The 15,203-nt window shown below is 43.2% G+C and overlaps 1 protein-coding gene across 1 annotated transcript in view; it reads left to right on the top strand.

Annotated features, from left to right (window-relative positions):
- The window catches only part of KCNJ5 (potassium inwardly rectifying channel subfamily J member 5), a 711,523-nt gene that overhangs the window by 129,521 nt on the left and 566,799 nt on the right, over positions 1-15,203 (top strand). Inside the window, exon 2 of the mRNA XM_078681985.1 lies at positions 13,531-14,471. Coding sequence (XP_078538111.1) covers positions 13,538-14,471 — 934 coding nt within the window. The 5' untranslated portion in view covers positions 13,531-13,537. The remainder of the gene's footprint in view (positions 1-13,530; positions 14,472-15,203) is intronic.

Here is a 15,203-nt window from a genome sequence, read left to right as displayed (position 1 = left end):
TTCAGCTAAAAAAGATGGCTGTGTGCCCGACGTGGTGGTACGCTGATCTGTTATGCTAATCCAGCTTTAGGAAATAGTAACTGTTAGAAATGGGATCCCTGGCTGGCCAGGGCTTGCGCCAAAGTCAGTCAGAGACCACCACTTCCACGTCAGGGCAAGGGAGTTACACGCCAAGATAACCCCTGCTCACCCCCTTGGTAACGTAGCATGAGCAGTAAGGCTAAACTCGGAGGCAATGTGAGTTAAGTGTTTGCGCATGCACCCCCAGCAACAACACCCAAGGCCCACCACAAAGGAAACTCCACACAAGGTTTATGTATAAAAATAGCCTTTGTATAACACCAAAACACATTAGATAAAAACACACACTTTACAATGTGCCAACAAGCACGGGCAGAATTTACAGGGGATATGTACAAGACAGGGCCACCTGGACCACTGTCAGGAATCAGCACTTTTAGAACTTGAAATACTGTTAGAATTTCACTTAGAACATAGCATAGAAAATCACTGTAGCAAGAAATAGCACACAACCAGTAACCACTGGTAACCAGGACCTCACTAGCACCACCTGTACTAGGAGAACAACCACCTAAGTATCACAATACCTGTAGGGGTATAAGCACCTAATACATGATGCATAACATACATTCAGCGGTGTAAGGAACAAGGCACATGACGCATTAACAATACATTCAGAGGTGCAGGGAAGGAACACAATTGCGCAAAAATCCCATTAGTCACCACCTGTGACTGTCCCTTGGCCATCTGGCCTCTCTAGGGCTAGGACGCCCTGTGTCCCAACTGTCAGGGGCCTAAACGTAGCAGTTGCCCATAAAGTGCTGGGCAACTGGTGCAAACAATGGGGGGGCCAACTTGGGAGCCTCGCAGGCTCTGACCAAACCAACTGACTGTCCCCTGAGCCTCGCTGGGCTCGCAGAAACGATGGTGGCACTCCAGAGCCTCTTTGGGCTCTAAACAAGCAAATTGCCCCCTGGTAGGTGGAGTCCTCCCTCAGAGGACTCTGGGGAAATGTGCGCATTGTTCCGAGTCCCTCGCGGGGACTCAGTGACCAAATGGGGGGGCTGGAGCCTCTCGGGGCTCTGAGGACAGCTGTGCTGCCCGTTGGAGTCCCTCCTGGACTCTAAAAGAATGCCCCCGAGCCTCTACTTCCACAAAAAAGAATGCCCCCAGTTCGGAGCATCGCCGGCACTTCCGGGTCGCACTAGGCAGCGGCCCGGCAACGGATTCAATACCCCTGGGCTGCGGCCGTGATTTTCGAGGGGTGGGCTCCCTCGCTTGGGGCAGCAAACCAGTGGGGCAATGCCGGGTGGGCACCGGCTGGGAAAGTGCGGCAATGAGCGGGTGGCACCTGCGCCGCTCTGCTCCACCATGCAGCACGCAGGCAAATGCCGGGTGGGCACCGGCTTTTACAAACAAAGCGCTCCCAAGCGCTGTAAGTGGCAAATGCAGCGCTTCCAGGCGCTTAGGCAAAGATAAAGCAAATCAAAGCGCTCCCAAGCGCTTTAGGACAATCAACAGCGCTCCCAGGCGCTAGAGCAAAAAGGAAGCGCTCCCAGGCACCAGAGGTGAAAATCAAGCGCTTCCAGGCACTATAGGGAAAGCCCAGTGACAAAGTCCTTGTAAGAATACAGCAAGATGGGGGGGGCAAGGCTGGGACAGGAGCCAGCTCACTGGGCCCTCCAGGCAGGAAGCTGGCCAGCAGCAGCAGCCCCCCTCAGTAGGATCAGGAAAGAACATTTTGTTAGAGGACACAGCACCTTCTTAAACCACTAAATCCTTTCTTTGGAGGTGCAGGGTGGGGGCTGGTTTTGGAGCACCCTTGATGGCTCAACCACCCCTTTCATTCACTAGGGAGGATAGGGTCGTTAGACGCACCACAGGAGGCGGAGCCAGCATTGTGTGGGGAAAGCCCAGCCCCATTCAGGAATCAGGTGCAGCCCTCCCTCACATCACTCAGGCTGATCTCTCCACTCACTCCTGGGCAGACCCATCCAGACTTCCTGGAGCCAGGCTTGCCAGCCAGCTCCAGCCAATCACACTCCAGCACCCTCACAGCACATGTACAGCCATGTCTAGAAGTGGCACTTCCATACTAGACACACACACGCCGCATACATCATTTCGCAGCATTCAATCACACGAGTCCGCACATACCAGACTCGAGCCCGTACACCCCACGCATCAGGAACTACCAGGGACACATACATTCCCCATGCATTCCTATAGTAGGGCAGGCCTATCTTACCACATGCACTCAGAGTGCGCACGCACTTTCCACTGGGACACAGTGAAAGTGCGCAGAACCCAAAAATCACCATCACCAGATCACCATTAAAAGCAAAAAGTTTAGGGGTGAACCTGCCAGAGGGCCAAGTCCAACAGTAACGTTAAATCCTGGTCAGTCACTACACTTTCCTCTGATGAGGATGCTCCTGGTTTTTAAAAAAAACCTTTCTGTGCATAGGCCTCAGCCCACGAGTAGAATTTAGTCTTTATTGTTTAGTTAATTAAAACCATAACAAATTTCCTTTACAATACACAGCCAATATTAAAAATAAGATCGCATAAAAAAGAAATAAATTTCATCATAATAAGGCCCTAATGATAATTCTCCTAAAAACTAAAATTGGAATAAAAAGAAAGAAAGAATAGAAAGGGTGGAAGCGTCTTAATAGGTCTAAAAGTGCTAAATTGCTTTCAAGCGTTTATCAAAGGCCAGCAAGAACTTTATCATCTTGCAGTTGATTTGGGGAGCTGTTGAGTCCAAGCCACCAATGACTGCCGTCCTGTAAGTGCGTATTCCCTTGACCAGAAAGATGTTCTTTAAGAAGAACATTCGCTCCCGGTTCAGCTTCTTGCAGTGGTATATAATGTGAATTAAATCATCCTTTATATTACCACAGAGGCGACAAACAATAGATTCAGTGTGTTTCCAGGCAGGCTCATCGGCCAAGGTTGGATATTTGCCGAATCTCAAAGCCATCAGCCTTTTTTTGAAAAAAACAGAGTAAGTTGTATCTAAGTAGGCCGCCGGGGTAAGTATTTTGTAACTGTTGATCACAGTCCATGAATGGGAACGATGTGAAAAGATTTCTTTGTCAGTGATCAGCGAATGAAATTTGGCAGCTTTATTTAATGCCTGTTTAAATGAGGTAAATGGCGAGTTTTTATCCCAAAGATTTGCAGAGCATGTTAGCTCCAATGCACAAGACAGGAATTTGTTTGCCTCTGACTTTTTTTGCATTTCCAAGTCCTGCCATAGAAATTCATTGAGATTATTATCGATGGCGTTCTTCTTAATGCGGTACCACAGCTTGATACATGTGTAGAGTCTTCCCAATGATTCGTTCATTAGACCGAATTCTAGACGCATCTGCGCTGGTGAAGCGGAACTAGGAAGTTGAAAGACCTTTTTATAGATTTTTGTAATTAAGTTGTTTAAGATAATAGAATCCTTACCGTGCATTGCTACACTTGCGTAAGCTAAGGTGGGAAGTGCTTTGCTAGCAATCACAGTTAGTAGTGGTTTTAACGATGGACCTTTCAATTTTTTTGACAGAGTACTAAGTGCAAATATTAAGGCTCCTGCTCTTTGTGTCAGATAGTTTTTCTGGTCTTTTAGGGCAAGCTTATCATCGATGTAATATCCCAGGTATTTATAGTTTGATACCCTTTCCAACTGTTTTCCTTCCAACCAGATATTGGGATGTGCTGATCGTCGGTTGGTAATTAACATTGTTTTGGTTTTGGATAAGTTAAGGGCAAGCTTGTTTGCAGACTGGAATTCTGAAAGTTCTGTTAGCAATCTGGACAGGCCAACTTTTGTTAATCTCATAAGCACGATGTCGTCGGCATATGCCAGATGTGTGAGTTGTAAGTTGCCTAGTTTCGGGGAGTGGGCGTTGCAGGTATTTAATTTGCCTGAAAGATCTGAAATAAATAGGTTGAATAAATGTGGAGCCAGGACGCAACCCTGTTTTAAACCGGTTGTTGTAAATAATTTTCTCGATAAGCGGGATCCGTCCCCTGGTCTTACTTGCATCCAGGTGTCAGAATAGAATAACAACAGGCCCCTTAATATGCTCTCTGGTATAGCCCATGCTCTCAGCTTTGCCCATAGTAGGTTCCGATCCACACTGTCAAAGGCAGCTTGCAAGTCTATAAAACACAAGTTCAAATCCTGTTTAGTGCGCTGGCATTTTTCGGCAATCATTGTGATGGATAAAATGTTCGAAGTTGTTCCGATTCCTTATTTAAACCCAGTTTGGTTAATTGGGATAATTTCTCTTTCTCCTGACCAGTTTACCAGATCTTTTAAAAGTAGCAATGCAAAATATTTGGCTTCAACATCCTGCAATGCTATGAGTCGGTAATTGAGTGGGTTAGATCTGTCTCCACCTTTATATATGGGCGTAATAATGGAGCCTTGCCAGCTTTCAGGAACCAGGTTATAGGTTTGCACATTTGCAAAGAGTTTTTCGAGAGGTAAGCCCCAGTATTCGGGTGCATGTTTGTAGGTGGCTTGCAGGGTGCCATTCGGCCCCGGTGCCTCGTTACTTTTGCCCTTTCTAATTATTTATATCATCTCCTCTGCAGAGTAAGTGCCGTACATTGCAGCAGGGATTGAAGTTTTCCATAGGTTAGTTGTTGGTAGCTGACTGCAACATTCTTTCACAGTTATTGCTTTATTATGAAATTTCTAAATAGGTTGGTTCCCTGGTGCTTTAAATGGATTTTCTTTAAATTTTAATGAGAGGGAAGTAGCCCATTCGGTTTCCTGAACATTTGATGTAAGTAAAATTCGAGGTCTTGTTAATTGATTTATGATCTTCCAAAATGTATTTGAATTCGGGAGTTTAGAACTGAGGAGCAATTTAGACCAAAAACCATTGTTCGTCCTTTTTTTAAACTCCCAGACCTTCTTTTTATATAAATTTCTTTGTGCAAGAAAAATCTCCAATTGATGCCGATCTTTGTCATTCGACTGCAGCTTCTTTTGAGTTCTGCGTAGATCCCTTCTTAAGTCTTGCAGTTCTTTCGGCAATTTGCTATTTTGATCGATTCTCTTGGCCTTCATGTCTGGTAATTTCATTTTTGTCTTTAATTTCTCCAGAAAGAGGGCCATGCTTGTATCTTGTTCATTGTGGCATTGCCTAACTCATTCAACGTATCCTCTATTATCGAGAACCACTCGTCTTTATTGGAATTAGTCCAATTTATGCGTTTTTGGTTAATTGTACATAGTTGGTCCTCTAGTATATATGATGGTTGGAATCTTTCCATGCAGAAGTTGAATTTAATATGTTGCATCGCATGATCACTCATGGGTGCATATTCAATATAAAAAGTAATCAGTAAGGAGATTAATGAAAGACTTACGATGGTGAAGTCCAATGTTGATTGGGCATGCGTGCAGTAGTAAGTTTTTTTCGGCAGTCGATCTTCATCTGTCCTTCCATTCAAGATGTGCATGCCTAGATACTCTAGTTCAGTTACCAATTGTATGCCTAATCGATCCTTCCGAATCCTTGCCCCGCCTTGTGTCTGCTGAGGAACACTCCAGTGCATATTTTCTGCTGTTAATATATCGTCTTCCTCTGGAGAATATATCAAGTTGGAATTGAAGTCTCCAGTTATTATTATGTTCCATTATGACTCTGTGCTGTGTAGGCCCATTATTACATTGCATAGCAAAGCATTTTTTGTCTTTTTTACTCGACATTTGGGTTGAGTATAATAATTAATCAGGATTGTCGTCTTGTTATTGGATACATTTTGTCCTGATAATTTGATTAACTGAATGCTTGGATCTGGAGATGTAAGTTGTTCTGAATACATTTTTAAAGCTGTTGACACATAGACTGAGAGGCCTCCTATGGCTCGACCATAAATTTTACAGCGGCTACAGTGTAGTGAATGAAGCCAGCCAATGCAATTTCTTCTTGCAACCATGTTTCTTGCAAGGCGATTATATCGCAGTTAGCCCATTCATCTAAGGCTAATCCGTCCTCCAACAGTCTTTTAGCACCTGCAATATTCCATGATAATACATGAATATCATTGTCTGCTGCATGATTCGTCTTGTCTCTGTTCGGTCAATTCTTCCGCTTGTCATTTAGCATGCTGGGAAGCCATTTCCAATTATCCTTTGGTAATAGGGATTCCCCGACTCTCTGCTTCAATTCCTACCTGGGTAAGAGCTACATCGCTTCTGCCTTTAGCATTATGTAAGATCGAATAGACTGGCTTTTGGGGAGCAAGTTCAGCCAGTTTCCTAGTGAGTTGCAAGCTACTAGGTTTCTTTAAAGGAAGCGGATAACGCGGGGTAGTGGGCTGTGATAGTTGAATGCCCCATGTTTGAAATATGTCCGATCTCCCTAGTATTAGTTGCACTATCCCAGGGGTTTTCCAAGTAGTCAGTGTTTGTTCATTTATTATATCCTTGGATCCTCTTAGAAATTGAACCCGTTCTAGATCAGTAGTTTTAATGTCACTTAGTTCCTTAATTTCGGCCATGAGTTTCAAGATGTTGCTCCTATTCAATATGTCATGACAACCTTGTGTCTTATACTCCGGAGTCCAGATAATTTGATGACAGTCGTCACCAGGCTTAGAAGAGTCTGTCCTTGGCTTTTCTTCTTCCTCCTGATTTGGTTGCATAATTTCCTTATTCATTATGCAGAAGCTTAATTTACTCTGAATCAAATTACTCTGTATTTCTAATGTTGGTCTTTGATATTGACGTTGGGGATTGTCTACAATGTCTTGTACTCCCATTTCTAGTGTTATTTGTGATGCAGTAGCAGTCATTACCTTTTTCCCTGATTCTTTGCGATGTTCCGTATGTGATTGGCTGATTGTGCGCTCTGGTACCCCATTTATGCCAGCTGAATAATTTGCAACTTGCGAGATTTGAGGTTTTGGTATTGTTATTGTGTCAGTTGGTTGTATGTACCATGTTGTTGTTTTCCAGGACTGGCGCCAGATCTTGGAGTGGCATGCTTTTCCGAATATCTTTGGACTGCGTGATCTCTTCTGGATAAGGAGCACTGTTTCTTTCCCAGTTCGCAGTTTTGCTGGAGTTTTTATCAGAGCCAATGATAGGCGAGTAGTTCACTTTTAACGGGACATTCTGCGGATTTTTCGTCATATGTAAGGGGCTTATCGAGCTTCCCGATAGTTGGGAGCCCTTGGGTTCCTTTTTGGTCATCAGGTTTACATTAGTGGACATATCGGCTCTTTCTGTTGCTTCCGGACTAATTCCCCTAATGCAGTCCTCTTTTCTTATTCTTGCGTTTAAATTTGAAAAAATTGAATATATTCTAATGCCTGGTTGTGTGAAGCTGCTTCACATTTTTTGTTCCTGGCTTTCCCTTCTGTTTTTCCTTTGTCTCTTAGTTAGTATTTGCTTTGTTGGTTCTGAGATGGTTGTCTCAGTCGTAACTTTTTCGCTGGTTTCATCGCTAATTTTAGCGTTACCGGGCCTGAGGATTTCTTCTTTATTAATTTGCCCTAAGGAAGGCTCATTGTCAGTTGGAAGTTGATGCTCGATTTTAAGAGTGCCCAGTCGATCTGAGTCCGTATCAGGGTTAATAAAGCGTTTGTTTAGAGTGAGTATATGTTCTAAAACAGTTGGTAGAATACTCAATTTGTCGAGAATTGGTCGGCAAGAGCAGGTTGGTTGGAGTTCAAGAGTATTTGCTTGAGCTCTTTTAATTAAGTTGTTCAGATTATCTAATTTCGTGTTTATCCCTGCTATATAGGATGCGATTACATTCATTAGGTCGATTTGGATGTCCAATTTATCAGATTGCATTATTAAAGTTGTCGTAGATGTTTGTAATGCTTGTAAGAGGGGAGCAACAAAATCCGGAGGCACTACATCCTTGCGGGAATTTATTTTGGCCTCATTATTTGTCGATTTGTTATGCCTCACGTTTACTGCTGGTAAACAGGTTTCGGTGAGACCCGTTGGCCTGTGTTGAGTCTCATTGTAGCACGAGACTGCTGATTGTTGGTCCTCTTCATTGCTTCGCTTTTCAGCTGCCGCGGCAGCCTCCTCTTGGACTGAGTTTATGTCAGCCAGTGGATCTTTCTCTTTGCTTTTGTCTAATGAGTGGCTAGAGTTAGGCCATAGGTGGGAAAGCTCTTCAAAGCTTGAATGCAAAAGTTGTATGTGATTTTGTTGGGCTTTATTCAATACTTCCGGACTTGGGCTTGGACTTTGACTTGTTGAGTTTTTTTGGAGGCTTTTGTTGTGTAGATGTAGCAATAAAATTGTCAAAAGCAGAGTTTACTATCGCTGATGTGATTAGGCTGGTTTTTGTCTCAATAAGATTTTCCTTGTGGTCTAAGTGTATTGATTGATCTTGTCCTTTAGGGGACTCACAATTTTTGCTGGATTGGGGATTTAGATTCCCTGAAGTAGGCATATGCGCAGCATCTTCCAGCCACTGATTGTTTACTGCAAAGTCGTTTACTGGGGCTATGGGAGTCGATAGTCCCACAACTTCCCCAGTTGAGGAAAACAGTGCTGACCTAGGGTCCTTCAAGAATTGGAATCGTAAGCTCTGTAAAGAGTTTTGTTTGAGGCAGATTTTTCGAAGAGAGAAGCGATTGGTGAAATTAGTAGGTTTTTCAAGGTGTTATTTGCCTTGTTTGCGTTTGTTTTATCGACTCTTCTCCGTTTGGCAGTGCCCCTTGAGGCAGTTGACTTTTCTCCTGGAGCCTTTCTCACTTTACCAAACCTCAAAGTTAATCTGGATTCGGGTCGGCTCAGCTCAGCTTTTGCACCAAATGATCAAATGACCAGAGATTATGTTGCGGGTGGCGCGCTGCTCACTGTGCCCACTGTGCCGCTGTGTCAGTCCCAATGCTACCGGCAGATCGCCTGCCGGGGTGGAGGCTCTTGTTGCCACTCTTTACGCCTCCTTCCGGCTTAGGTTAGCCTCTTATCTGGTGCAGGGACCGGCCAGCCCACGAGTATACCTCGTCTAATTTATAGTCGATGGTATCTTTGCGAAATTTGCGGATTTTGCGCTTGTGAACCTCTTCAGCATGTGTATCCAAATTCCTGTTGATGTCTTCCAACACTTTATTCCAATCTTCCTGATCCATTTTCTGGGATATCTCATCCTTCAATGTATTGATATCATGCTGGGCAGTGAGCAGATGCACATGCTCTTGTGAGAATGAGAAAGCATTATCGAGCGGCGTCATAATGTCTTAAGAATGGGTGAACCGCCAGAATGCGCATGATTATTAAGTGCATGTTTTATGTTTGTTTGCAAGAGTGAGAAGTCATTCTTTGTGAAACGACTGTTCCAGAAGGAGCAGCCAATGTAAATAGCTGGAACTGCATACTGCATCAGAGGCAGCTGACTTATGATACATAAGTCTCCGAGTATGGCACCCAGCGTGCTTAGTATTTATTTTTTTATTTTGAAAGTTTTATATAGCATGAACAAGACCCTTGCGGGTATCAGAGCACTTTACAAGGTAAGTTTCCTAGATACATAGGTATAAGGTAAATAACATAAAGTTCCATGCTAGTCAATGATAGTGTAAACACCCTATCGTAGATACATAGATATATGGTGCATAACAAAACGTTCCATGTATATCAAGCATAATATAGATACAATATCTAGGATACTTGAATGGACAGTAAACACTATATAGTTCCATGTAGAACATACGTTGGGTCGCATAATACCAGTAGTCCATGCTCAAGTGAATTTAGCCATGAGAAGCGATTTCACTTCTTTTTTGAAAGATGGAGTAGAGGGATTAGGTCTAGTTTCTGGGGGCAGAGCATTCCAAATTCTGGTCGCCATCCCTGAAAAGGTTTGTTGTATGTTTTCTTCTTGTTGAATCTTTGCGGTTTCAGTAAAAAGGTTTTTAGCACTACTTGAAGATCTGACCCCACATGAGGGCGCCAGTTTCTGTGCCACATAGCTGTGTGCATTGTGATGAATGGCTTTATGTGTCATACATGCTATTTTCAGATGAATTCTGGCTTCAAAAGGTAGCCAATTAAGGGATTTTAGGCCAGGGGATATGTGGTAGCTTCTTTTGGAGCCAGTGATAAGTCTCGATGCGGCGTTGATTGAGGCTCTTAGAGGGGCCATTGCAGCGATGGGCAGCCCGCAGAGAGAGACACTCCCGTATTCCACTCTCGGGATGACTAGAGCTTGTACTACCAGCTTGAAGTCCTTTTCAGGCAGGAAAGGTTTCAGTTTTCTCAAAGTATTTATCTGAAAGGTTGCTCCTTTTGTTGCATTTCTGATGTGTTTCTGCATTTTGAGGTTTCTGTCCAAAGTTATTCCCAGCGATTTCGCTGAGTCACTGATGAGAGGTTGGCAGTTGAGGCTGTAAGGTGTTTGATCCAGTCTTGCATTATGGGTACTTGGGTGGGAGGAGCAATTAGGAGGAATTCTGTTTTGAGGGCATTCAATTTTAGATGGTTTTCTGCCAGCCAGGTCTGAGTATTTCCCAGAGTTGTGTTGAGCGATTTGATGTCTTCTAGGGTATGGATCTTAAGGTATAGTTGTGTGTCGTCAGCGTACATGTGATATTGAACGTTAGACGAGTAGAGAATTTCAGTGAGTGGTTCCATGAATAGATTGGACAGTGTCGGAGATGGAGAAGATCCTTGTGGGACTCTTAAAGTGACTGGGACGGGTTTGGACAGGGAGTGGTTGACCTTGAATCGTTGCCATCTGTTTTGGAGGAACGAAGTGAACCAGTTTAGAACTGATCCAGATAATCCCATTCTGTGTTGCAGAAGGTCTATCAGGTTATCGTGTTTGACGGTATCAAAGGCCTAGAAAAGGTCTAGCAAGATGAGTAAGCAGGCTCCGTTCTGATCTAGGATTTGTAGAGCATCGTCAATGATATGGGTCATGGCTGATTCAATGCTGAGACCTGCACGGAAACCTGATTGGTATTTGTTGAGTAGGTTGAAATGGTCTATATGTCTTATCTGCTGGAGGTGTACACATTTTTCTAAGAGTTTGGCCAGGGTAGGGATGTTGGATATAGGGCGGTAATTGTTTAAGTCATCAGGGTCAGCCATAGGTTTCTTTAGAATTTGGGATACCTGCCCCGCTTTGAGGGTGTCAGGGATGCATCCTTGGCTTAAAGAGAATCTGGTCCAGAGAGGCAGCAGGAACGGGGTGAAGTCTTCTATGAAGTTTGCTGGGAGAGGGTCAGTGAAGTTATTGACAGGGTTCAGAGCAATAAGCATTTTGAGAATAGATTCTTCATTGTAGGTATTGAAGGATGACCAAGATGCATTATTTTTTAGGTCGAACTTTGATGAATTTCGATGTGGGGCATTTAGAAGGGATGGTGAGGTTTCGTATGTGAGACAGTGTGTGTGATTAGATCGTTGAGAAGGTCCTTCTTTATGCTATCGGTCTTCCAAGTGTAGAAGGATGCACATTTTTCACAGTTGGATTGTGGGCCTAAGTTATCTTGGGGGAGGTGTGGTGCATCCTTAGATTGAATTTTGATTTTTGAGTTTTTGGGGACGATTTTTGGCCTGGTCTAATTGGTGGCTGAAGAAGCCTGCTTTAGTGCGCTTGATCTTTCTGTAGTATGCGTTTCTCTTCTTTCTTAATATCTTGAGGAGATTCGCGGATGGAGCTGATCTCCATCTGCGTTCAGTTATTCTTAGGGATCGTCTGTCCTTGTTGAGTCTTCCATCGTACCAAGGCTTAGAGTCTTTTGTGGAGACTCTCTTTATTTGACGGGGGCTACCTCATTTAGTATCATGTTCATGAAATTGAAGTAGTGGTTGGTGAGATCATGAACATCGGATATCCCTTCAGGGGGAAGAAGTAAGTTGGAAGTTGTGATTATGTTATGAGTGAGTATCAGTTGCTGTCAGTGGCGTAACATAAAATAAAGGGGGCTCCTTGCAGAATGTGAAGAGGGGCACCTGAGTCTCCCATTTCTCACAGATATTCATTAGCCTTGGGGCGGAATGGGCCCCCTTGAAGGATTTGTGGGCTCCTTAAGGATTGTGGGTCCTCTTGTCCTATAGAGGATGCAAGGTCTTGCTTTACCCCCCTGGTTATTATGTTATTATTGGAGCACTATATCGTAACAATGGAGGATTCAGGATCCCACTCTTGGAAGTGGGGGCATTACTTAAAATATAGCCACAATATTTAGTGTAAGACCATCTAGGAAAATAATATTGGCTATGACATAGATTTACATGTGGGTATATTGATGTTGGAATTCTTCTGCTTACACACTAAGCAATGACTTGACACTTGCATACACCTGGGGAGTGAGTGAGTGCATTTGTAAACCTCAATTTATGAGTAAAACGTCTCTAAAGGTAAACTTTGAGGCATCCTTTGATACTCCTCACAGTAATTCTTTTGAGGTCTAAATGCATGTTCTACAAAACGGTACCTCAATGCTCAATTTGTAAAACAAATAAGTGCCAGGGTCCTCCTCAGGAGGCCACTGAAGTTTACACTACCCATTGTCCCTGGTAGAGTCGCCAGTGACAGAACCAACACAACTACTACAACTCAACCTATTCTCGGCCTCCAAAGCTATCAGAATGGCTTGAGCTGCAAGTATTAGTCACTTTTAATGTATTTTGAATTCATAAATAACTGTTGCTGTGTTCATCTCTAACTTAGACAAACAGTGCCATCATGTGGCAGACTGTAAAAAGTACACTTTTTGACAATTAAGTGCTGATGCCGAGGACCAGAACCCACTGGCTCAAATTAAGCACTGATGCTGGCTACTGTATCTGTTGAGTGGAAATGTATACTGTTGTAACACTGTGCTTACAATTGTAGTATTTGAAACAGCCCCTACATCAGTGGTACAACTGTTGATTCCTCAAAAAATTCTTCACAGCACATATCTTACTTGGCCTTCAATGTAATCCTATTTTTCAGGGGTTGTCAAACTATTCTTTATAGATCAATGGATTTTCTGAATTTCAATGTTTTTAATATTTCCCTAGTTCTAGCTTAGGATGGGAGTCTCTAGATTGTCTCTGTCTTCTTCATACTCTAAGTCAATATCTACTTTTGATTACAATACGAAAACTTGGATGTACACTCTAATCAACATTCTTTACCTTTTGTTTTATGTTTTTATGTATTTGTTATCCAATCTCTGATCTACTATACATTCTAAAATGTTGTGTTCTTAGTCTCAATGGTAACTTTAGGCAGACAACAGACCTCTGAGCATAGTAATATGAAGGAGGTACAATACATATGTGGGTTGAACTGTCTAATGACCTTAGATCCTAGATGTGAGTCTCAACAGGGCCATTGCAAACTTTAAACCTTCTGTGGGTTGGAATAGAATCGTAAATTATTTCACCACTTAAAAATTAGATATATTTTTGTGAGGTAAAACAAAAATGCATGCACAATTTTTTAAGGTATTTTCCTTCAGGGTGTGACTGAGACCGCATGTGTCTTATGATCAACATTGATTTTTTCTTTCTCTTTAACACAGCACAATCATGGCAGGAGACTCTAGGATATTCATGAATCCAGATATGGAAGTTGGTGTAGCCCCACGGGAGCCGAAGAAAATCCCCAAAGCAACTCGAGAAGATGCTATTCCAACCAACAGAACCCGCCTCCTAACAGAAATGAAGAAACCCCGTCAACGATATATGGAGAAAGATGGCAAGTGCAATGTACACCATGGCAATGTACAAGAAACCTACCGCTACTTCAGTGACCTATTCACCACACTAGTAGACCTGGAATGGCGCCGCAGTCTTTTCATATTCACACTGGTTTACACCGTGACCTGGTTGTTCTTTGGTTTCATATGGTGGCTAATAGCCCACATCAGGGGAGATCTGGAACACATTGGCGACACGGAGTGGATACCTTGTGTGGCTAACCTGAATGGGTTTGTCTCAGCCTTTCTCTTTTCTATTGAAACTGAGACAACCATTGGGTATGGCTACAGAGTCATTACTGAAAAGTGCCCTGAAGGAATTATCTTGCTTTTGGTTCAAGCCATAATGGGCTCTATTGTCAATGCACTGATGGTGGGCTGCATGTTTGTTAAAATTAGCCAACCAAAGAAGAGGGCAGAGACCCTAATGTTTTCCAACAATGCTGTGATTTCTCTGAGAGATGAGAAGTTGTGCTTGATGTTTCGGGTAGGGGATTTGAGGAACTCGCATATTGTGGAGGCCTCCATCAGGGCCAAGCTTATTAAGTCGAAGCAGACCAAAGAAGGTGAATTTATACCCCTCAACCAGACAGACATCAATGTGGGTTTTGACACGGGGGATGACCGTTTGTTCCTCGTATCACCACTTATTATCTCTCATGAGATCAATGCGAAGAGCCCGTTCTGGGAGATGTCTCGTGCTCAGATGGAACAGGAGGAGTTTGAAATTGTAGTTATCTTGGAAGGAATGGTTGAAGCAACAGGTATGTGTTTTCTTAAGTCCAACTTGTATACAATTAATATATTTAACTAATGACATTTGCTTTTGTCATGATCCAAAGAAGTTGACTATTACAAAATCAGGGAAGTGAAAGCTGGAGAATCGCAATGCTGGTCCTTCACACTAAGGAACTTGGGGGCATATTGGCAAGGAGAAGCAATAATCATCACAAATCGCGCATAGCTAGATTTGCATTATCGAAGTCTACCACTGGATTTCTGCCCGGGGTTAGCGGAGTATTATCAACGCTTTTCACCGAGGCGATGTGAAATCCAGCAATAGAGGGTGAGAAGCTGCATTAGCGTGCGAAAATGAGTGATAATTATCCTGCAAGAACACAAACCTTGATAATAGGCAGGTGTGGACCTAGCCTTTCAATCCTCCTCCTATGTTACAGATAGCTAAGTAGAAATTTTAGCAGGAGTTAACATCCAGTGTTAAAGAGGCCTTAGCGCAACTTCAATAATGGCTTCGCAGGTCTGGGGCATCCTTGTAAATATAGCAAAGCTGTGTTTGCGAGGTTAACCCATGATGTTATGTGGGGAATGCCTACTTTGCATGTCATTAGCGATATTGATCGCTGACATGCAAAGTAGCAAGGAAATACGCTTGTTAACGTGTCCTTGTAAATATGGTGACAACAAAATCGCCGCTTTTTCGGCACTATGTGCCGAAAAAGCGGCGATATCTCCTTTGATGATATGCCCCCAGGTTG

This window comes from Lissotriton helveticus, chromosome 3_1 (assembly GCF_964261635.1).
Source record: "Lissotriton helveticus chromosome 3_1, aLisHel1.1, whole genome shotgun sequence".
Lineage (NCBI taxonomy): Eukaryota > Metazoa > Chordata > Amphibia > Caudata > Salamandridae > Lissotriton > Lissotriton helveticus.
The sequence above is the reverse complement of the archived record's forward strand: the minus strand, read 5'-3'. Positions and strand labels throughout refer to the sequence as shown.